This window comes from Astatotilapia calliptera, chromosome 14 (assembly GCF_964374335.1).
Source record: "Astatotilapia calliptera chromosome 14, fAstCal68.1, whole genome shotgun sequence".
In the NCBI taxonomy this organism is placed as follows: Eukaryota; Metazoa; Chordata; class Actinopteri; order Cichliformes; family Cichlidae; genus Astatotilapia; species Astatotilapia calliptera.
Window position 1 is genome coordinate 28,943,984 of NC_137435.1, and position 23,470 is coordinate 28,967,453.

General features: G+C 41.6%; 1 protein-coding gene and 1 long non-coding RNA gene across 4 annotated transcripts; both read left to right on the forward strand.

Annotated features, from left to right (window-relative positions):
• The first annotated feature begins 4,459 nt into the window (after positions 1 to 4,459).
• On the forward strand, positions 4,460 to 6,602 carry LOC145420095 (uncharacterized). The gene is made up of 2 exons (XR_013901378.1): positions 4,460 to 5,281; positions 5,989 to 6,602. It is a non-coding gene; the product is annotated as an uncharacterized LOC145420095 (long non-coding RNA).
• Positions 6,603 to 7,584: 982 nt separating this feature from the next.
• Positions 7,585 to 21,285, forward strand: LOC145420079 (uncharacterized). 3 transcript variants are annotated; one of them, XM_080288832.1, is made up of 6 exons: positions 7,585 to 8,830; positions 9,088 to 9,176; positions 11,171 to 11,342; positions 11,419 to 11,553; positions 18,303 to 18,443; positions 18,586 to 21,285. In XM_080288832.1, exon 6 carries the CDS (start codon positions 18,631 to 18,633, stop codon positions 19,357 to 19,359), a length of 729 nt encoding a protein of 242 aa, XP_080144958.1. In that variant the 5' UTR covers positions 7,585 to 8,830; positions 9,088 to 9,176; positions 11,171 to 11,342; positions 11,419 to 11,553; positions 18,303 to 18,443; positions 18,586 to 18,630; the 3' UTR covers positions 19,360 to 21,285. The 3 variants fall into 3 exon arrangements, with proteins under 3 accessions (XP_080144958.1, XP_080144959.1, XP_080144960.1); XM_080288834.1 differs by lacking the exons at positions 7,585 to 8,830; positions 9,088 to 9,176; positions 18,586 to 21,285 and adding an exon at positions 10,237 to 10,411 and having other exon boundaries at positions 18,303 to 18,438; XM_080288833.1 differs by lacking the exons at positions 7,585 to 8,830; positions 11,171 to 11,342; positions 11,419 to 11,553.
• The last annotated feature ends 2,185 nt before the right edge of the window (positions 21,286 to 23,470 follow it).

The following is a 23,470-nucleotide window of genomic DNA, read 5'->3' on the forward strand; positions in this document are numbered from 1 at the left end:
TAATCTGTTTCATCTTGAAATTGTCTTTCGGTCTTAAATGTCCAGTGTTGTCCGTTGTAGTTGTCTTTTATGAAATAGTTATCAGTGTAAAAGCCAGAGTCTAAAACATGATCTGGTGGCTGTCCCTGGGTCTGTATGATGAATTTCAAAACATCATAATCATTTCTCCCAGGGTAGAAAGGATACCCAGTAGCAAGCTCCACAGCTACCAGCCCCAGGGACCACATGTCTATTGCTTCATTAAATAGACTACCAATCATAACCTCAGGTGCTTTATAACCAACCGTCCCCACACAGTCACCAGGAATCACTGTAGATGCGGGACATGCAATGCCAAAGTCTATAAGTTTGACTTTGATGGGACACTCATAGCGGTCCACAACCATTATGTTTCCAGGTTTGAGGTCAGCATGCACTATTCCCAAAGAACCCAGGTGGGACAAGGCATTTGTGAGTTGATGTAAAATTGGCCTGATTTCGCTTATGGGGAGACCCTGGTTTTCCGGGTCCTCTATGTAGTCCCACAGGCTTTGGTCAAGGAGTTCAAAATTTAAGCAGATGCGGTCACCGTCGATGAAAAAGTCGTTCCATTGAACAATGTTGCATCTATCTGCATCCAAGCCTCGCAGCTGCTCCAGGATGAGAATTTCCATTTTTGCCTGTTGGAGAATTTTAGGGTTATTTTTGTTGACTTTAATAGCAACAACTTTGTTGGTTTTTGTATTGCAACATTTGGTTACAATACCAAAGCCCCCTTCTCCAAGGAAACCCTCGACCTCGTAGTGACCTCCCAAAAGGGTCCCTTTAGATATTTCAAGATCATCTATAGAGGAGGATGTGTTGGCTGATGCGTTGACGTATTCTTGTTGAGAAAATTCTTCTGAGTATTGGGAACTGCAGCTGATTTTCTGTGATTCTTCTCTTTTGCAACTAGAAGGCTGCTGAGAGACCACAAGGTTTTGTCCCCCTGTGCTACTCATGTCAGTGCAGGGAGAACTCTTAGAGAGGCCAGGATTGAAAAAGGGGTGGTGGAGAACCTCCGAGGGTGTTATGCGCTGGTTTGGATCCAATGCTAACATCTCTTTGATTAGGCTGACAAATACATTTTGGATTTTTTCCCAGCCCCACATTATACTCAGCATTAGTCCAAGGTCATCGAGGCACTTAAGTTTTATGGATCGAGTGTCGTTGGACTGATAATCTGTTTCATCTTGAAATTGTCTTTCGGTCTTAAATGTCCAGCGTTGTCCGTTGTAGTTGTCTTTTATGAAATAGTTATCAGTGTAAAAGCCAGAGTCTAAAACATGATCTGGTGGCTGTCCCTGGGTCTGTATGATGAATTTCAAAACATCATAATCATTTCTCCCAGGGTAGAAAGGATACCCAGTAGCAAGCTCCACAGCTACCAGCCCCAGGGACCACATGTCTATTGCTTCATTAAATAGACTACCAATCATAACCTCAGGTGCTTTATAACCAACCGTCCCCACACAGTCACCAGGAATCACTGTAGATGCGGGACATGCAATGCCAAAGTCTATAAGTTTGACTTTGATGGGACACTCATAGCAGTCCACAACCATTATGTTTCCAGGTTTGAGGTCAGCATGCACTATTCCCACAGAACCCAGGTGGGACAGGGCATTTGTGAGTTGATGTAAAATTGGCCTGATTTCGCTTATGGGGAGACCCTGGTTTTCCGGGTCCTCTATGTAGTCCCACAGGCTTTGGTCAAGGAGTTCAAAATTTAAGCAGATGCGGTCACCGTCGATGAAAAAGTCGTTCCATTGAACAATGTTGCATCTATCTGCATCCAAGCCTCGCAGCTGCTCCAGGATGAGAATTTCCATTTTTGCCTGTTGCAGAATTTCAGGGTTATTTTTGTTGACTTTGATAGCAACAAATTCGTTGGTTTTTGTATTGCAACATTTGGTTACAATACCAAAGCCCCCTTCTCCAAGGAAACCCTCGACCTCGTAGTGACCTCCCAAAAAGGTCCCTTTAGATATTTCAAGATCATCTATAGAGGAGGATGTGTTGGCTGATGCGTTGACGTATTCTTGTTGAGAAAATTCTTCTGAGGTTTGGGAACTGCAGCTGATTTTCTGTGATTCTTCTCTTTTGCAACTAGAAGGCTGCTGAGAGACCACAAGGTTTTGTCCCCCTGTGCTACTCATGTCAGTGCAGGGAGAACTCTTAGAGAGGCCAGGATTGAAAAAGGGGTGGTGGAGAACCTCCGAGGGTGTTATGCGCTGGTTTGGATCCAATGCTAACATCTCTTTGATTAGGCTGACAAATACATTTTGGATTTTTTCCCAACACCCCCTTATCTTCAGTAGTTGTTCAAGGTCATCGAGGCACTTAAGTTTTATGCATCGAGTGTCCTTGGACTGACAACCTGTCTCATCTTGAAATTGTCTTTCGGTCTTAAATGTCCAGTGTTGTCCGTTGTAGTTGTCTTTTATGAAATAGTTATCAGTGTAAAAGCCAGAGTCTAAAACATGATCTGGTGGCTGTCCCTGGGTCTGTATGATGAATTTCAAAACATCATAATCATTTCTCCCAGGGTAGAAAGGATACCCAGTAGCAAGCTCCACAGCTACCAGCCCCAGGGACCACATGTCTATTGCTTCATTAAATAGACTACCAATCATAACCTCAGGTGCTTTATAACCAACCGTCCCCACACAGTCACCAGGAATCACTGTAGATGCGGGACATGCAAAACCAAAGTCTGTAAGTTTGACTTTGATGGGACACTCATAGCGGTCCACAACCATTATGTTTCCAGGTTTGAGGTCAGCATGCACTATTCCCAAAGAACCCAGGTGGGACAGGGCATTTGCGAGCTGAAATAACACTGGCCTGATTTCTGTTACTGGGAGAACCCGGTTCCTCCGGTACCGCATGTACTGCCACAGGCTTTCATCGAGGAGTTCAAAATTTAAGCAGATGCGGTCACTGTCGATGAAAAAGTCATTCCATTTAACAATGTTGCATCTATCTGCATCCAAGCCTCGCAGCTTCTCCAGTATGTAAATTTCCATTTTCGCCTGTTGCAGAATTTCAGGGTCGCTCTTGTTGACTTTAATAGCAACGACTTTGTTGGTTTTTGTATTGCAACATTTGGTTACAATACCAAAGCCCCCTTCTTCAAGGAAACCCTCGACCTTGTAGTGACCTCCCAAAAGGGTCCCTTTACATATTTCAAGATGATTTGAGGTGAAAGTCATCTTGACTGAAATGTGTTTGTTTGCTCAGTGAATTGGTGAGAACGTTTAAAAAAAATTTCAGTGACTCTGAAGAGGTTTACAAATACTTTCAAATATAGCTCTGGTCGAACGTTTGAAGGCTGCGAACAAACTGACTAAAACTTGCTGCTCCTGACCCCTATTTATAGAAAAACTTCAAAGGCTCAAAGGCATGTGCTTGTGACATCCTCACATGTCCTTGTGACATCATCACATGTCCTTGTGACATCATCACTCTTCATGAATCAGATTGTCACATGACATTTTAGAATGGGGATGTTTTTTTTTAAAACCGTTTTCAAATTTAACCCTCTGTGGTCCAGGGTATAATTGGCCATTCTTGACTATTTTTGATTTTACCTCTATATTTCACCTTTAAAATATGTTTTTCTTGCCTTATTTGGCACCATTATTTTCAGCACAACCTCAAATATCTCAAAGTCAAAGTCAACTTTATTTGTCAATTCTGCCACATGTACAGGACATACAGAGAATAGAAATTTCGTTACTCTCAAACCCTAGATGAAATAGCAAATGAACATTTAAATATAAGAGAGTGATTAAAAAATGCAAATAAAATAATTAAAAAGTAAAAATTTAAATAAATACAATACAATTTAACAAGAAAGCTATGCAATATACAATATACAATATTCAGGTATGGGTAAATGACATTGAGTGTAAACCAGGCAGAGTAGTGCAAATAGGCAAATAGTGCAAATGGACATCTAGTAATATACGGTTAGAGATAGTATAACAACAAAGTCTTATGAGGTAATGGCAGTCCAATGCTCCACAAAGTGACTGGTAACTGGTGCAGGCCAGTGAGTGTGTGTGTGTGTATGTGACAGAGTTCAGTGAGACCATGGAGGAGAGGAGGGGAGAGGGGGCAGAATCGGGAGGGAGTTAAGCTTCCTGACAGCCTGATGGATGAAGCTGTCCTTCAGTCTGCTGGTCCTGGCCTGGAGACTCCGCAGTCTCCTCCCTGACGGCAGCAGCTTGAAGAAGCTTTGCATTGGGTGCGTGGGATCAGCCGCTATGCAAAGGGCTTTTTTAGTGAGACGGGTGCTGTAAATGTCCTGGAGGGAGGGGAGAGAGACACCAATGATCCTCTCTGCAGCTCTCACTATGCGTTGGAGGGTTCTATGACAGGACGCATTGCAGGCTCCAAACCACACAGTGATGCAGCTCGACAGGATGCTCTCGATGGTGCCTCTGTAGAAAGTGTACATGAGAAATTTGAGTTATTGTTTTCATTTTGGTATACTATATTAGCACAGTTGATCTAAATTAATAACACAATAAATTGTGTGTGCATCTCCTGTTTTGTCATGGTTGTATGTCCCGGTTCGTGACAGGCTGCATGAGCTCATCTGGTGGGAGTGTAGTACTGTAGAATTTCAGGCATAAAAACGTGGTTTTCACAGACCTTGTCACAGGGTCTGAGTTGGAAGATTTTGGTAAAGCTTTGTCCCTGAGGTAGTTGAAAAACCCCAGTTGGGTAAAGCGTTTGGGTTTTTTTGTTAACAGACATGCTTATCTATTTAGTTGGTGTTATTTTTTCAGCTAAATTTTTTAGTGCAATTAGCACTTTCAGCATCAATCCATAGCAATGTGTTGTATTTTTCACATTGTCTGTGTGTAAAATACATATGTAAGCATAGATTACACAAAGGATCCTGCACGCCAAGCTGGATACAAATAGAAATCCCTGGAAACAATTCTTTCTGCGCTTAAGAGCAGCTTCCTATTGCAACGCTGGAGGATTTGTCACCATTACTGGATATGCTGCAGAAGCACAGCAAAGCAGTGACTGTGTGTAGTCGGTTGCAACGTTAGAGCTCACGATCGTGAAGGCAAGAAACTGGATTAATCTTTTCATCGTTTTCCATCCTGGCGGCAACGTGAGGGATCCCATGTATCCACCAAACAAAGACGCCAGGCATGGATTGCAGCGGTGAGACGAGCGGATATCGAGTTCCGTGCAATCCCCAGCTTTTTGTTGGTTTGCTCGCGGCATTTTCTCTCCGGTGAGTTCTAAAGTAATTCATATCACTATCCGATTGTTCAGTCTGACGTCACTAGCCGTGTCTGGGCCTAAACTCTGCTGCAGGTCCATATATCAAATGATCACTGTGGCATTACTGAGAGTTAAAACACTGTCTTAAGTCTTTCATCTTTAATAAAATTATCAGCGTTCTGCTCTACCAGGTGTAACAACTGAGTTAAACATCCAGGCATCCATGACAATGGAATTTATGACATATGAGTTAGAAGTTAGCAGCAAGTTAGCTCGCTAGCTTCTATCTAAATACAATATAGCATGTCCTGACTGCGGGGTTTTGGAAACAAATTAAAACGTACAGCTTTCTTATCACTTCCAACATAAATGAAGACAGAAAACTAAACAGCAGTGACATTTGTAGGGTTACTGAACTTGGGCTAGCTGGTATATAATGATGTGCTACGTGACCGCTAGCGACACAGCTATGTTAGCATAATATAAACACGCTAACTTTTTTTCCACTCGATAAAAGTTAACGTGAGTGTTCTCGGTGGTCAGGAACAAATGTAATCGCATGGCAGGATGCTGTAAAAGGACCAAACTAAAAGGCTTTTAGTGGGTTTTTTTTTCAATGCGCTGCGGTCATAGATAATGAGATAAAACATGCTAATGTGTGATGCTGCAGAACCACGTCATGTCGACTGAGTAGCTTTTGATTTGGCATTATTGCAGGCAAACCAGCATATGAAATGGATGTAACAAATCCAGTGGTGATGGGAGTGACAGCGTCACGGAAGCTGAAGGGCAGACGAAGGACTGTGTGTGCAGTCAACAGGGCAGAGCAGAAATAAACCGGCTGTTGGAGGAGAACAGACTGCTTCGAGCACAGTTGCAAAAGACAGAGCTGAATGAAACTTTCTTAAAGGACGATACCGAAAAAGTAAGATATTACACTGGACTATATTGTTATGCAGTCTTAATGTCCCTCTTCAACACTGTCAAAGATTTCCTGCCAATATCGAAGAAACTGACAGGTTTCCAAATGCTCTTACTCACACTAATGCGTCTGAGACTTGATCTTCCAGTCCAGCATCCTTGTCATCTATTCCATGTGTCACTGTCTTCTGTCTTCACCGATACCGTTGATGTTTTGGGCAGACTGACAGAAAGAAGGATGACCTCAAAAAGTGATATAGTCCAGACAGAGCTTACAAATGATGGGCCATTTGCTAAACCTGCAGCACACACTGCTTTCTATGTGAAAGAACCATTCTGTGAGAAAAACTCTACTGCTCATTTGATCTATGACCTCTGAAAAACAGTTCATGATTTCCATTACTATTCAATTATAAAAAAAAAAGTACATTCCCTGGGTTATACAGCACTGATATGCAAAGCTTAATTGTATATCTGTAACTCTAGAACTGCAGTATTTATAGTTTTCTTAGTTTAATATTTCAATTTCATATTCTTCTTCTAAGTATAAAATCCCTTTTGTTATATTTGTCTCGTTAATTTAACTGAAATACACTGAAAATTGCTCACAAATTAAGGTTTATGTGTCAATACAAATGCAGGTTTTATTGCTGGGAGCTTCCCGTGATGCACTGACTATTTCTTCTTCCATGACACTAATGTTTTGTCTTTGCTTCATCATTTATGTACTGTACTGTATCCCCAGTTTTCCAGCGAGGGCTGCGTACATTTTGATTGCATTAACGTTTTTATCCAGCCTTTATGTGCAATAAAGGCTATACTTTTACACTGTAAAAGTATAGCCAATCAGAAGCTGCAAAATTCAAATGTAGTTACTGACAGGCCAAAGTGCAACAGGGAAGAGATTAAATGGGATCAAAGGGAGTGGCATTATAAATTCCTTCCTTCCTGAGATTCAAATCCTCCAATCAAAACGGTGCCAGCAATGCAAAGACAGATTTCTTTAAAAGATTGGACACAATAACAAAGTCAGTCGTTTATTTATTAAAGCACTGTTAATAATTTTAGTTGCTGCTATTTCAAATAAATGTTTGGTACAACAAATTTCTCCGTGTTCTGTCTCAGGCTTTATTCGGGCCCTGGTACTAGAGCTATGGTCTGTTCTTGAGTGCAGCAGTGACGACATCAGAGTGGTCCGTCCCAAACCAACTCCCATTGACCCCACAGATAGGAGTTGCATTAAGGTATTGTATGTATGTGCGTGCGTGTGTGTGTGAGAGAGAGAGGGAGAAGGAGAAACTTCCTGGAGCCCACAATGCCCCAATTTTTAGATATCTACATAATAGTACAGACACAGATCTCTTAGAAGTTTTGCTTTTCCATCATGTTTTTAGCTCACTGGTTACAAAGGTGTTTAAATTGATTAAAATTAAATTGATTCCAATTATTATTAACCCAGGACTCAGAATAGTGGTCCATGTGTTGCTGTGATACCAGCAGCCATGTAGAAAATTCACTTGTGAATATTCATATTTAAGAAACTGGCAATAGTGATTTTGTTAACAAGAAAGGCTTTTTGCTGATTGGTTTATGGGTGTCTGGGCAAATAAGCCTTACTTTCATAAGACTGCATTTTTAGTTATGTTTTTGGCAGAATTTCTCTCAGGAAAGCTTCAACAAGCTCCAGCGTGAGCCTGTCTGTGTGTGTCTGATGCTTGGCCTCTGACAGCAGCCAAGTCATCTCTCTCAGAGAGACTAGCCAAGTGAATACGGACAGCCAGTGATGTGTAAACTGTGTCCTGCCACAGGCGACTTTAAAGTCTGCCTTATCAGTGGGTTATACATATATGCTGAGGTCAAAGGAAAACTAAATATACACACACCAGCACTTTGGTGAATTAACTCGAGTCTTTGCTTTAATCTGTGCTAAGTACAGTAGGAGGTTTGGTAGTACATATGAAGATAAGTTCACACATGCACAGAAACATCAGAAGACACATGAAAGTATAGATATTTCTATTTTAGAAAAAAAAAATCCATCGTATCTTGTTTTTTTCTTTACGTTTCTTTGAAGCTGTTTAATATAATCTAAGTTGTAGCTCGTTTGTGCAAGTGTCTCTCTTTTTTTCCTTTGATGCTTTTGATGATATGTTTTCCCTGTTCTACCAGACCCAGTGAAAAATGCAGGGAGCTTTCCTGTAGTTTAATATTCTTCAGGCTGCAATAGGTTTCTGCTCAACCACTCTGCTCAGAATATATGTCTTATTCAGTTTTGAGAGTGTGGTAAACCATGTTTTATCTTTGCAATCATAAATTCTTTTTACATTTTGTTTTGCTTTGAATACTACAGATATTATTTGTCATATTATCGGTAGTGTTTGTAGTTGAATAGTGTTATATTATTATTATGTGTTAGGATTTGATCAATCCATGACGTGCACAAATGCATTCACAATGGTCTTTAAAAGCAAATACATTTTTTCTCTCTAACAGCTGCTGTATTTACTTTCCTCTTCAGTCCTTCCTGTACTTGGTCAACCTCCTCTCCTCTTCCCAGTCGGTGTGGCAACTGCTGGGCCGACAGTCTTTGGCCAACAAAAGCGAATACACCCTGAGGGAGATGCCAACCTCCATACCTGTAAGTGTTTTTCTTCTTCTTCTTTTCCACACACTGCAGTTTTTTTTTGTCATCCATCTGAGGGCATGTTTGCACTTTTTATTTGGCCTCCAAACACCACCCACCCATTTGTTTTACTTCAAACGCATTCAAATAAACCCTCTCACACTGAGACTGATATACGTTCTCCACCTTACCCATTGTAAATTTCCACACAGTTTTCGTTTTGCACCCTATCCGGTGCATTCTTGTTCAAAGCCTCTCATTTTACTCCACAGGATTTGATTGACAGACTGATTGCCGTGAATTCGGATGGGAAGATTCATTCTCTCTTCCACTACGAAGAGAGTCACACATTCGGCCTAAGGTGGGATTCATTTTTTTTTTCATATTACTTAACATGGTAAATGGTAAATGGCCTGTATTTATATAGCGCTTTACTAGTCCCTAAGGACCCCAAAGCGCTTTACATATCCAGTCATCCACCCATTCACGCACACATTCACACACTGGTGATAGCAAGCTACATTGTAACCACAGCCACCCTGGGGCGCACTGACAGAGGCGAGGCTGCCGGACACTGGCGCCACCGGGCCCTCTGACCACCACCAGTAGGCAACGGGTGAAGTGTCTTGCCCAATGACACAACGATCGAGACTGTCCAAGCCGGGGCTCGAACCGGCAACCTTCCGATTACAAGGCGAACTCCCAACTCTTGAGCCACTATCGTACTTCCCCACTAACATCAGTGGGGAAGTACATGATATCAGATTATCACCTGGTGACTGCACACACACTTCAGCCTCTGGCAATAGGAGACTGGCATGGTTCTTTATACTTTGATTACCCAGCATTGAAAGGCTGATGAAAGGATTTCTCTGGATAAGAGAGAAATAAGCTGGTGTGTGTGTGTGTGTGTGTGTGTGTGTGTGTGTGTGTGTGTGTGTGTGTGTGTGTGTGTGTGTGTGTGTGTGTGTGTGCTTGTGTAAATACTCACATCAGCCTGTATAAAATACAGCAATGCATAAGTGTTTTGAATGAATAGAAATGTGACACATGAGAAGGTGTGTCTGTGACTGTTCCTGTATAACTTATTTTCAGACTAGTTAACAAGTTATGCTCCGGTCATTTGATGTTACCAAGATAGATGTCCTTTTGTAATATAGTTAAATTTTCTTTGTACATTTCATTTATCCACCATCATACATTAAGCCAAGAAGAGTTCATTATACTAACAAGAGGTATCAACGCTGGGCCAAAGTGCAGCACGTGGTTAAAGTTTGTAATCCAGCCGGGGTGTAAATATCACTCAGCAGCCAGTCGCAGAGATGAAGCAGGCAGCATCAACACATAAATCTACTCTACCCGGCTTAAATCAAAAGACCACCTCTGACTGAAAAGCTGTAGATTTTACTTTTTTGCACAAATTAATTCAGATTCACACTAATTCTGTTCACAGCTCCAACAAAATGAGGAAGAGGAGGGGGAGAAACACAAGTAGATTGAAGTACAATTGGATGAAAGTCGAGGAGAAGGAAGTTTAGGATGAGGAGGAAGAAAAGCAGCAGGAGCATCTTTAGGGATCCCTATGATGTCATTGAGGTTTATTTCATTAATATTGTCCTCTCACAAAGAAAGATGACTTGTTTTAGTTCACCTACCTACTTCCTGTATTAAATAGTGATGTGCAAAATGTTGTGGAAAACCACGGAGCAGGCACGTATAGTGCATCTGCAGGTAAATGAACATCAGATCTCTCAGACTAAAATCTGTATTATACTTTTAGTCTTAAGAACATATGTTGTATATTTATCACCCTTATGATAAAACCCATGTCAGCCATTGGTTTATGGACTTTGTATTTAGAAGCCTCAACATTTGCTTTATTGCTATCGCTATGTTGTTTTTTGTGAGCCTTTTAGGACCATATTAGGACGAGGGATCAGAATCTGGAGTCGTGCACACTACTGTTTCATTTAGCGTGTATCCATAAGATTTGTGCAGCAGATCCAAGTTGTGCCTTGAAAACAGGAAGGTTGTCTGCATAGAGGAGAACTTTAATAGCAGGCTTGTACAAAGTGAGGCTTTGTGCTCACATTTGCTGCAAACACTCGTTTTAATTCTGTTACCCTGTTTTGATGCAGAATTGAGTTGAAATCAGGCACCTTCTGTTTTAATGTGTTCTTGTGAATTGATTGTGTATCGCATACATTTGATTTGACTTTCTGCGAGACAACAGTCGTCCGCTGGCCAAAAAAAGTTTTCCAAATACCTCCACGTGATCAAGCCTGGATTTAGAAAACAATAGCAAAAAAAATCTGCACCTCCTGCTTCACATGCAATTTGTGTTTGTGTGTTCAGAGGCGGCGGCGAGAGGGGAGACCTCGGCTCATCCAGCTGGAGAGCCTGACCAGGAGGAGTCGAACATTAACTCTGCTCTTCCAGGGCACCCTGCAGACTTGGCTGCTGGCATTGGCGAGGGAGTGCGGCCGCCGCTGGGATGACGTGAACGCCAATCATAGGTCGACTGCAGGTATGCGAGTCAGACCTTCTCAGGAGGGTTTCACTTTTCTCTCTTCTTTATAATTGACCCTTGTTTTCTCTCTCAGCTCCTTGTCTCAGAGTGGGAGGGATTTGAAGCACAAAGGGAGGAGCTTGTCGTTTGGTTGGCTGATATGGATGTCCACCTGAGTGAGGTTGACCAGCTGACAGGAAACACCTGTGAAAAACTGAAACAACTGCAGGTGTGGGGTTGTTTTGATATGACATAGTTTTGATATGATACATACGTCATCCTAAACTGGACTAACAAAGAACCATGAGTCCAACATGAAACTTACCTTGCATAAGCAGGGCTCGCAAAATTTCAAAATCCCTGGTAGCCCTTCGGGCAGGCACTCTTCAGTTTTTGGTAGCCCAAAATAAATTTAAGAAGCCCAAATAAAAAAATAAAAAAGAGGACAATTTTTAGATTGATGTTTTGTTTCCTTTACAATATTGTAAAGGAAACAAAACATCAATCTAAAAATATTTAAAACACAAATTACAACAACAATTTCAACCATCAACTCAAATATTTGGTTCTAATTGAACAGAAATTTCTATGAACTTGCAAGAACTGTGTAGGACATGAAACAGTGTGTGTCAGATCCTGAATTTGAAATTTCCACTGAAATCACGGGTAAGAGGCAAGTGGAACCAAGCTGACTTCTGCTAAATGGGTCAAACTGGGCAGAAAGTACACAAACACATAACATCCTTATAGAATATGATGTAACACTATAGATCAACTTACCTCAGAATATATAAAGCATATAAACAATTACAGCAATATGATGCAACAAACACAGCAGTGCTACTAATCCAAAATACTCATAGAACTTCATAGAACTGAAACAAACATTTATTTTTAGGCCTTCGTCGCGTCGCTGTGACGTAATCGGCCTTAAAATGCGGCCTTTAAGGCTGCAGACCCTGAATTGGGATACAGCCTCTGAATCGCTGCATCTTGTAGCTGTGTCGTCTTAAATTGGTCATGTGATTTTGACGCGCCGACGCGTCCGGCAACCCCAGAGGTTTAACTTAATATTTAAGTGTCTCTTGGTTTTAGACTAGTTGTTTAGTCTAATTTGATGTTTTAAACCAGAAAAGGAAGAAGAGGGCTTAGAATTACAGGTAAGAACTGCTCAGTGGTATGTGATAAACTGTAAATGTAAAGCTTACAGGTCAGTCCTCATGTTTTTAAATCAGATTTTGAGTCTGTACATGGCACATTATGCTTTTGCATGTTGTGAAATGTGCTGCAAAACAAACTGAGGTAAACTAACTGGTTTACTGTGATGGATTTAAAGTGCGTGTGACTGGTGCGCAGTGGCTGTGGTGCTCACGGTCAGAGTTCAGTCACAAAGAGGGTAACAGAGATGAATTTAAAGTTAAGGTGATGGTGCTTAGATTCATTCACAGACTGAAACCTTCACACCAACTTTATCCTGTGTCTCTTAGTTTTAGACTAGTTGTTTAGTCTATTTTGATGTTTTAAACCATATCACAGGGTTTTTACTTCACCATTTACGGGGTTTTAACAAGCAAACAAAAGACAGATCGTGATGTTTGAAAATGTTTTGGAAATATTCTTTAAAGATTAGATGTAAAATACGCAGAGGATAAATTCAATTGGTTTATTAGTTTATTACATAAGTTGAAAAAAAGTTAAACAAGTAAATAAAGAAACAACATAAAAGAAAAGTAAACAAAACAAATCGGTAAATAAAGGAAAATGGTAATAAGAAGGGAAAAAAAAAGAAAAGAGAAAACCCCAACAATCCCCTCTGAGCAAGCACTAGGCGACAGTGGGGAAGAAAAACTGCCTTTAAACGGGCAGAAACTTCCGGCAGAACCAGGCTCACGAGGGGCAGTCAACTGCCGGGACTGGTTGGGGTGAAAAAAGATGAAGGAGAGAGGGAAGAAGTGTTAGGAGAGAAGGGGAGAGGAGAGGTGAAAATTAAGATGGAACAGAGGTGGAGGGAGACGAGGTGACGTCAGCAGTAGAAAAAATAGAAAAAGTAGAAAGAGCAGGAGTGTCCCTCCTCCAGAAGAAGCGGAAACGTTTTTTCTTCTTTTCCATGAGCTTTTCCACGACCACTTTTTTCTCTAGGATGAGGGTTCTCAACTGATCGGTTGTTTCTTCAACTTCCTTCTCAAGTTTCTGGCATCTTTGCTCCATTTCTTTTAATAGATTGCACTTGTCTGTATTTTGCTGTTGTTTTTCCTTGTGCATCTTTTCTAACTGCTCATTTCTTCTTGTGATTTCTTGAAGCTTACGCTGCAGGTCTTCATTTATTTTCTCTTGTTGCTGCTTTTGTGCAAGCATTTCAGCGTTTTCGCGCTTCAAGTTGTCTGAGTCCTGGAGAATACGTTTTTTTTCTTCTTCCTGTTGCTCTTTCTCTTGAAGAAGCTCTTTTTTTTTGCACTCTGTTTCATCCAGCCTGACTTTCAGCACTTCGTATTTTTTCTTTATGCCTTTGAGTTGGTCCTGCATTTGTGTGACCCCTTCCTTTTTCTGTCCGAGGATTTGTGCAGTTTGTTCCATAGCTTCATCAAGCGTTCCTTGGAGCGCCTGATTCTTTTGCTCCATGTTTTGGAGATCCCTTTGCATCTCCCCAATAGTAGCATTCGCGCGTTGAAGCTGGGCAGACGTTTCTTTTAATTCAGCACTCTTTGTCTTGTTTTCCTTCATCAGGAACAAAATCTTCTGTCGTGCTTCACCAAACTTTCCTTCCCAGGCCTCACTAATAATTTTTGTGTAAGGCTGGCGTTGCTGTTGTTTTTCCAGCTCTTGATTTCGTGCTTCCAATTGTCTGCACTTCTCCTCCAGTTGAAGCTTCTCTTCTTCAATTTGTTTAATTTTTGCATGTAGGTCGGAGTTTTCCTGTAATGTCCTTTGGACTGATGAGGCACCAATGGATCGTGTCATATCAGGCTTCCCTCTTGAAGTGAGTGGCCGGCCAGACCTCGAAGGAGAGGCAGCAAGATTGTTTATTCTTTGTTGGCATTTTCGTGGATACATTTTTAATCCTGTGCACAGTGACTCTGAAGAGGTTTACAAATACTTTCAAATATATCTCTGGTCGAACGTTTGAAGGCTGCGAACAAACTGACTAAAACTTGCTGCTCCTGACCCCTATTTATAGAAAAGGCTCAAAGGCATGTGCTTGTGACATCATCACATGTCCTTGTGACATCATCACATGTCCTTGTGACATCATCACTCTTCATGAATCAGATTGTCACATGACATTTTAGAATGCGCCCCCTGCCGCCATCACAGTAGGCCAGACAAAGGATACAGCTTCAGCTATGGTGGTACGTGTGTAGTCGGTTGCAATGTTAGATCTCACGATCGTGAAGGCAAGAAACTGGATTAATCTTTTAATCGTTTTCCATCCTGGCGGCAACGTGAGGGATCCCATGTATCCGATATCACCAAACAAAGACGCCAGGCATGGATTGCAGCGGTGAGACGAGCGGATATCGAGTTCCGTGCAATCCCCAGCTTTTTGTTGGTTTGCTCGCGGCATTTTCTCTCCGGTGAGTTCTAAAGTAATTCATATCACTATCCGATTGTTGAGTCTGACGTCACTAGCCGTGTCTGGGCCTAAACTCTGCTGCAGGTCCATATATCAAATGATCACTGTGGCATTACTGAGAGTTAAAACACTGTCTTAAGTCTTTCATCTTTAATAAAATTATCAGCGTTCTGCTCTACCAGGTGTAACAACTGAGTTAAACATCCAGGCACCCATGACAATGGAATTTATGACATATGAGTTAGAAGTTAGCAGCAAGTTAGCTCGCTAGCTTCTATCTAAATACAATATAGCATGTCCTGACTGCGGGGTTTTGGAAACAAATTAAAACGTACAGCTTTCTTATCACTTCCAACATAAATGAAGACAGAAAACTAAACAGCAGTGACAGTGGCTGCAAATTTTACCAGGGTTTTAGTCAAATGCCCCCCTGTGATTTTACCTGCACCCTGCGATTTGATTTTTAGTTATTTTAACAGCAAACTGAAGAAAAGCCTTGACTCCGTTGCTCCACTCACCACCAAAAAGATTAACGTAAAACATGCATCACCCTGGAGAAACGAAGAAGTCAAAAAACTCAAAAGAAATTGCAGGGCAGCAGAAAGGAGATGGAGGAAAAATAAAAATAATATCAACCATCAAATATTTTCCGAGCAATTTAAAATGTACAATAATACATTAAGGAAGTCAAGAAATTCATACTTCGCCAAAATAATCAGTATTAACAAAAATAATCCCAAGGTCCTCTTTTCCACCATAGATCATTTATTTAACCCTGATTTTAACAGCTCCCAAAGAACCCCCACAGACTCGCTCTGTGAGCAGTTTGCAGACCACTTCAGGGGAAAGATCAGCGCCATCAGATCTGATATTTTATCTAATCGCGATATGATTGTAAACACATCTGAGGGCTCGATTGTACCTGAGGAGACACTGGACAGCTTTGTCCTGGTTAATGCTGAGAACTTTCAGAAGGTTTTCTCCACAGTGAGACCCACCACATGTCTTTTAGATCCAATCCCCTCTTCACTCTTTAAAACACTTTATGGATTTTTTGAGGCTGAGCTTTTATACATGATGAATTGCTCTCTTCAGTTGGGTGTCTTCCCTGCTGCCTTTAAAACGGCGGTGGTGAGGCCCCTTCTGAAGAAGAGCAATTTGGATTGTAATGATTTTAATAACTACAGACCTGTATCCAACTTACCATTTTTAAGTAAAGTCTTAGAAAAACTTGTTTTTACTCAGATTACTGATTTTCTCAATGATAGACAGATCCTGGAGATATTCCAGTCTGGATTTAGGGTGAACCACAGCACAGAGACGGCTCTCCTAAAGGTTTTAAATGATCTTAGATGTAACTGGGACGCCCAAAAGCTCTCAGTCCTGGTGCTGCTGGATCTAAGCGCAGCCTTTGATACAGTAGACCACGCTATTCTTTTAAACAGACTAAAACACATGGTGGGCCTCTCTGGTGCTGTACACAACTGGTTCACTTCCTATCTCTCTGACAGATCTTTTATGGTGAGTATGGATACATGCTCCTCTAAGATCCATAAAATGACATGTGGTGTGCCTCAAGGGTCGGTTCTAGGCCCTGTACTTTTTAATTTGTATATGTTGCCTCTCGGCAGTGTCATCAGGAGGCATGGAGTGAACTTCCACAGTTACGCTGATGACACGCAGCTGTACATCTCCGTGTCTCCTGATGACACCAGACCAATGGATGCCCTTTTTAACTGTATCTTGGATATAAGATCTTGGATGGCAGAAAACTTTTTACAGCTTAACCAGGACAAAACTGAAGTTTTAATTGTCGGTCCTGAGGCTCAGAGAGAGAAACTCTTGTCTAAATTAGAGGCATTTTCACTATGTCCTTCGCTACAAGTGAAAAACCTGGGTGTTATTTTTGACTCTGAGCTTGGTTTTATCCCACATGTTAAACATGTAACCAAAATTGGATTTTATCATCTAAAAAATATAGCCAGAGTCCGCCCTATTCTCTCTCGGGCCAACACGGAGATGCTGATGCATGCTTTTATTGCCAGTCGCATTGATTACTGTAATGCCCTGCTCTCTGGTCTTCCTAAGAAGAATATTTCAACTTTACAACTCTTGCAAAACTCGGCAGCTCGTGTGCTGACGAAGACCAGAGGGCGGGCCCACATTACACCGGTTTTAGAATCGCTGCATTGGCTCCCCGTGTGTTTCAGGATCGATTTTAAAGTTCTTTTATTGGTTTTTAAATGTCTTAATGGTCTTGGGCCTTCTTATCTCTCAGATCTGCTTTTACCATACGAACCCTCGCGGACCCTGAGGTCCTCTGGTACTGGCCTTTTGATTGTCCCTAAAGTCAGGACACATACTCACGGAGAGGCAGCTTTTCAGTGGTATGGTCCTCGTCTGTGGAACAGCCTGCCGGAGGAGCTCAGGGCCGCAGAGAACGTACATGTTTTTAAGAACAGGCTCAAGACCCACCTTTTTAATTTAGCTTTTACTTAGCGTTTATTTATTTTTTATGCTTATTTATTCTATCCTGTTATTCTATTATTAATTTAGGATTTACCTAATATTTTTTGATTTTATTCTTATTCATTTTTTAATCTTCTTACTCTATTTATATTTATATTTATATTGTATCCTGTTCTTATTTATTTTATCATTTTACCCTGTATATATCGTATTGCGTCATATCTCCAGTGTTTCCTCGGAGGGCGCTCTCTGCACCGGGGCTGTTATTGACCGTGGCTGCTGGTCTCTGGGGTCCTCTCAGCCTGGTTGGGGGGCTCCTTGGCCTCCCTCCGGCTGTGTGCCCAGCCCGGAGGCTGCGGTCTGTGACCGGCTCCCGGTGCAGACGGCTCTCTGTTATAATGTTTCCTCACTTGGCTCATGCGAGCCCAGCCCAATTTTTACTCTTTAAGTGTGCGCGTGTGTGTATGTGTGTGTGTGGGTGGGGGTGGGGGGATATATGTGTATTGAGAGTGTGGGGAGTGAGTTGGAGGGTGGGGTGGGCTGCTTTTAACTATGTAAAGCACTTTGTGCTACATTTTTTCTGTATGAAAAGTGCTTTATAAATAAAGCTTGATTGATTGATTTGTAGGGTTACTGAACTTGGGCTAGCTGGTATATAATGATGTGCTACGTGACCGCTAGTAACACAGCTATGTTAGCACAATATAAACACGCTAACTTTTTTTCCACTCGATAAAAGTTAACGTGAGTGTTCTCGGTGGTCAGGAACAAATGTAATCGCATGGCAGGATGCTGTAAAAGGACCAAACCAAAAGGCTTTTAGTGGGGTTTTTTTCAATGCGCTGCGGTCATAGATAATGAGATAAAACATGCTAATGTGTGATGCTGCAGAACCACGTCATGTCGACTGAGTAGCTTTTGATTTGGCATTATTGCAGGCAAACCAGCATATGAAATGGATGTAACAAATCCAGACTGGGCACCAACACTGCACATGGGGCACGACGACAAACCTGTGTCAGACTCGGACCGGCACGCAAGGCGTATGCAACGGAAGCGAAAAAGAGCACCCATTGCAGGTAAACACCCCCCTCTGAAAACATACTAAATTGCTCTTATGGTACACTAATCCGCACATAACTTAAAGATGAATCACACACCTGTCATTGGAATATTGGTGTACATTAACCTTAAGTCTATGCACTATTTTTTATCTTACAGGCTTGATGATCGATGAAGGTCTGACAGAAGAACAACAACCATGTCATGGAGGCAGTGGACAGCAGTTGTGTTGGACAAGTGGAGGTTGACGTACCAGCTGCAAATGTGGACAGTGGTGATGGGAGTGACAGCGTCACGGAAGCTGAAGGGCAGACGAAGGACTGTGTGTGCAGTCAACAGGGCAGAGCAGAAATAAACCGGCTGTTGGAGGAGAACAGACTGCTTCGAGCACAGTTGCAAAAGACAGAGCTGAATGAAACTTTCTTAAAGGACGATACCGAAAAAGTAAGATATTACACTGGACTATATTGTTATGCAGTCTTAATGTCCCTCTTCAACACTGTCAAAGATTTCCTGCCAATACCGAAGAAACTGACAGGTTTCCAAATGCTCTTACTCACACTAATGCGTCTGAGACTTGATCTTCCAGTCCAGCATCTTTGTCATCTATTCCATGTGTCGCACAAAACACTGTCTTCTGTCTTCACCGATACCATTGATGTTTTGTATGCCCACTTAGGAGCACTGGTGCACTGGCCTGAGAGGCACTGTCTGCAGGCGACAATGCCTCCACAGTTTACTGAAACTTTTGGAAAACGAGTAGCAATCATTGTTGACTGTTTTGAGATTCGAACAGAAAGACCATCTAATTTAAAGGCACGCGCACAAACATACTCTCATTACAAGGGTACACAGACCATAAAATACCTCATCGGGATTACACCCCATGGAGCTATTTCTTTCATTTCCAGGGGATGGGGGGGTCGTGCATAGAGCAGGGCGATATGGCCAAAAATATTTATCACGATATATATTTGAAAATTTGCGATAATGATATAACCGACGATATAATTGATGCGAGACAAAATACAACTCCACAACATTACTAGCGCAAAAAGACAACCTTCCATTTATTTTCACCTAAACAAGAAGCTGGTTTTTATGTACATTAAAGCTTTATAAAAATGTAACAGTGCAAATGCAAATTCCTTGCTGAAAGTTTAACCAAAAGGCATTTCCAGTAGAAATGGGCTGACATATCCTGAGCATAACCATGTATAATATCCACTGAAGTTAAAAAGAGGTGCTTTGCAACATTAAACTGCAGTGTGCAGTACGCATTTTTCGGACCATAAGGTGCACGGGATTATAAGGCACATTAAGCGAAACAAAGCAGTCAGATAAATCAAACTTTATTAAACTCATTCTTCTTGCTTCCTCCACTTCTGTACCATTGATTCATTAATGTTGAATTCTCTGGCAGCTGCTCTATTCCCATGTTGTTGCAGTATATTAATGACTAACCTGGTATTGTGGATAGATTATCTCAGTTGTTCTCCTGACTGAAGTTTGGTCCGTTTACAGCATCCTGCCATGCGATTGCATTTGTCTCTAACCATGAAGAACCTTCACGTTAACTTTTATAAGTGGAAAAGTGTTAGTGTTCGTCCTCCAGCTTCACTGTTTATGTTATGCTAACATAGCTGTGTCGCTAGCGATCACGTAGCACATCATTATATACCAGCTAGCCCAACTTCAGTAACCCTACAAACGTCACTGCTGTTTAGTTTCCTGTCTTCATTTATGTTGGAAGTGATAGCAGAGCTGTACGTTTGATTTTTTTCAGAAATCTCTCAGTCAGAACATGCTAAATCATGCTTAGGTAACTAGCGAAACTAGCGAGCTAACTTCCGCTAGCTTCCTGCTAACTTCTAACTCCATTAAATGTAATAACTTTTTGTTTTCATGGAAGTTAAACTTTATAGTTACACCTGGTAAAGCAGCAATGCTGATCGTTTTACTAAAGATGAAAGAATTTAGACAGTTTTTAACTCTCAGTGATGCTGCAGTGTTGTTTGACCTGAAGCATACGGAGTTTAGGACCCAGATTACTCCCAGATTTAAGAGCATCTTAGTCCGACAAATACGACAATAACGACGACCGCTTGCATGTTCTGCAAAAAAATGTGCTTTGTCGTGTATCTGACAGACAAACACCAAACCAGTTCCACATCACGGAAGTTGCACCATTTTTACAAACCAATTCTGGTTCATCTGTTTCACTCAACAATCGGCCATGTGCGTATGAAAACAAAGGCACTGCGCATGCGCGTTTTACTCCCATTCTATCGCGATATTTCATTTTCCTATCGTTGCCTAACATTATACCGGTATTACCGTGAATGGTATAATATGGCCCAGCCCTAGTCGTGCATCAGATAAACACATCATAGAGAGATGTGGCATTCTTCAAAAGCTGTTACCAGGGGACGTAGTATTGGCTGACAGAGGCTTTGACATCAGAGATGCTGTAGGAATGATGTGTGCGGAGGTCAAGATTCCAGCTTTCACAAAAGGCTACTGTCAACTTGATGCAAGGGACGTTGAACAAACGAGAGCAATTGCCCACCTGAGAATTCATGTTGAGCGAGTAATAGGTAGTTTGCGCAACAAGTTCAAAATGTTACACACAGTCTGATTACTCTTATCATGTGAGGCTGAAGACACAACACTTCTTGATAAGATCGTTAAGGTTTGCTGTGTTTTTGTTAATATGTGCCCCAGTGTTGTTGTCAAACCAGGGCCAAATGACACTTGCTCCTGTTGAGTATTCTTAAAGCTGTTCTTTTGGATGTACTGTACATTGTAAATAGTTGTACTTTGTGTGAAGTTGTTTTAATAAAACAAAAAAGAATAGTATATTTGTTTGTTTTTCTTTATTATAGATCTATTCACATGTACACAGCAATCACATAAAAATGAAATGCAAACTATTTACATCGCACCACACAGCTGTCATCAATCTTTAACCACAACATGAAACATTACAGGCTATTTAGAGCAGCACGTTGTTTCGAGAAGTATTTCCCAACAAGTTCAGGAAGGCACATTTTACGAAAGAAGTCTTGTGCTTTCTTTAAGCGCGGTTTCCAGAAATCCACAGCAGGGAAGACGCGAGTCACAGCAAGGTCTCTCTGTGTCCACACAACGAGGCCACAGTGGCTGGCGCCCGTAACAAAGACTCAGCGTCTCTGTTGTGTAAACACGCCAGTGATTGGGGTAATGTGGGTGACTGTGTAGTGTAGTTGGTGTAATAGTTTTCGACTCCACACAGTCACTGCTTTGCTGTGCTTCTGCAGCGTATCCAGTAATGGTGACAAATCCTCCAGCGTTGCAATAGGAAGCTGCTCTTAAGCGCAGAAAGAATTGTTTCCAGGGATTTCTATTTGTATCCAGCTTGGCGTGCAGGATCCTTTGTGTAATCTATGCTTACATATGTATTTTACACACAGACAATGTGAAAAATACAACACATTGCTATGGATTGATGCTGAAAGTGCTAATTGCACTAAAAAATTTAGCTGAAAAAAATAACACCAACTAAATAGATAAGCATGTCTGTTAACAAAAACCCCCAAACGCTTTACCCAACTGGGGTTTTTCAACTACCTCACTGACAGAATGAGCCCAGGTATTGCCAGTGCCACTGATGGAAATGAGCCACAGCAGCTCTTCAGCACCTACAAATGAGACCTGCCCACACCAACAAGCAAGAAGGGAGACCAGGTGGCGAGCATCGCCACACTTTCCAATCCAATAAACTACCATTGCAGTTAGTAGTAAGTGGTTGATTAGTGCAGCAACAACAAAAACACACTGAATGTCATTTTAAAATACACAAAATGTTTTATTTTACATTCTATCGAAGTTCCTGCTGGAAAGTGCTGTACTGTACAAGATGCTTCCCTCACCGCAAACTCAGGTTTACTGCTGGATAAATTTTATTTCCACATTAGTCAACTCAACAACCAAGACAGAGCACAATAGAGACAATAAGGGGGTGGCTGTAGCTCAGGCGGTAGAGCAGGTCATCTGCTGATCGGAAGATTGGTGGTTCGATTCCTGGCTTCCCCCAGTCTGCATGCCAAATATCCTTGGGCAAGATATTAACCCCAAATTGCTCTCCGATGCATCCATCGGAGTATGAATGTGTGTGAATGTTACTTAGAAAGCACCTAGAACAATGTGCTTGTGCGAATGGGTGTGAATGGGTGAATGCACAAGTTGTGTAAAGCGCTTTGAGTGCTCAGAAGAGTAGAAAAGCGCTATATAAGAACCAGTCCATTTACCAATATGTGCACTGGTCTAATGATGTTTATGGCTCCCAAAGTATCGAGTATTGAGGTCTATTGCACTGTTGACTATTTACAAAAGTATTGCACAAAAGGTATTGCACAGTGAGGTGAAGAGGCACTACAGCTTAGTTGTTCCCCCCTCCTTTGTCCTCCTGTTTCCCCTCCCTCTCCCCTCCAGAGAGGAGTTAAACAGTCTGATGGCGTGTGGGACAAAGGAGTTTTTAAGTCTGTTAGTTCTTGTCTTGGGGAGAAGCAACCTGTCACTGAACAGACTCTTCTGGTTGTTAATGGCCGTGTGCAGAGGATGCCTGGCATTGTCCATAATGTCCATCAGTTTCTTTAGTGTCCTTTTCTCTGCCACTGTCACCAGGGTGTCCAGCTTCATGCCGACCACAGAGCTAGCCTTCCTGATCAGTTTTTCCAGCCTGGATGAGTCCTTCTTTGCTGTGCTGCTCCCCCAGCACACCACAGCATAGCACTTTAAGAATCTAAAAGATAACAAAATCTGATAGGTAAAAATAACATTTTGAACCAACTAGGTGGTTCCCAAAAATCTGGCGTGCTGTGAGTCCTTAAAAAAATTGAGGAAACCGGAAAAGTAGCAGGACTAAATAACTCTGTACAGCAGATGAACTGTATCTGGAAATCATGTCCTTAAGATGTAGAAAAATATAAAGAAAAGCAAAGACTTGAAGTACCTGAGAGATGCACTGGCCCTTTAATGGATCCATCTGCTGTTTGCTGAAGCC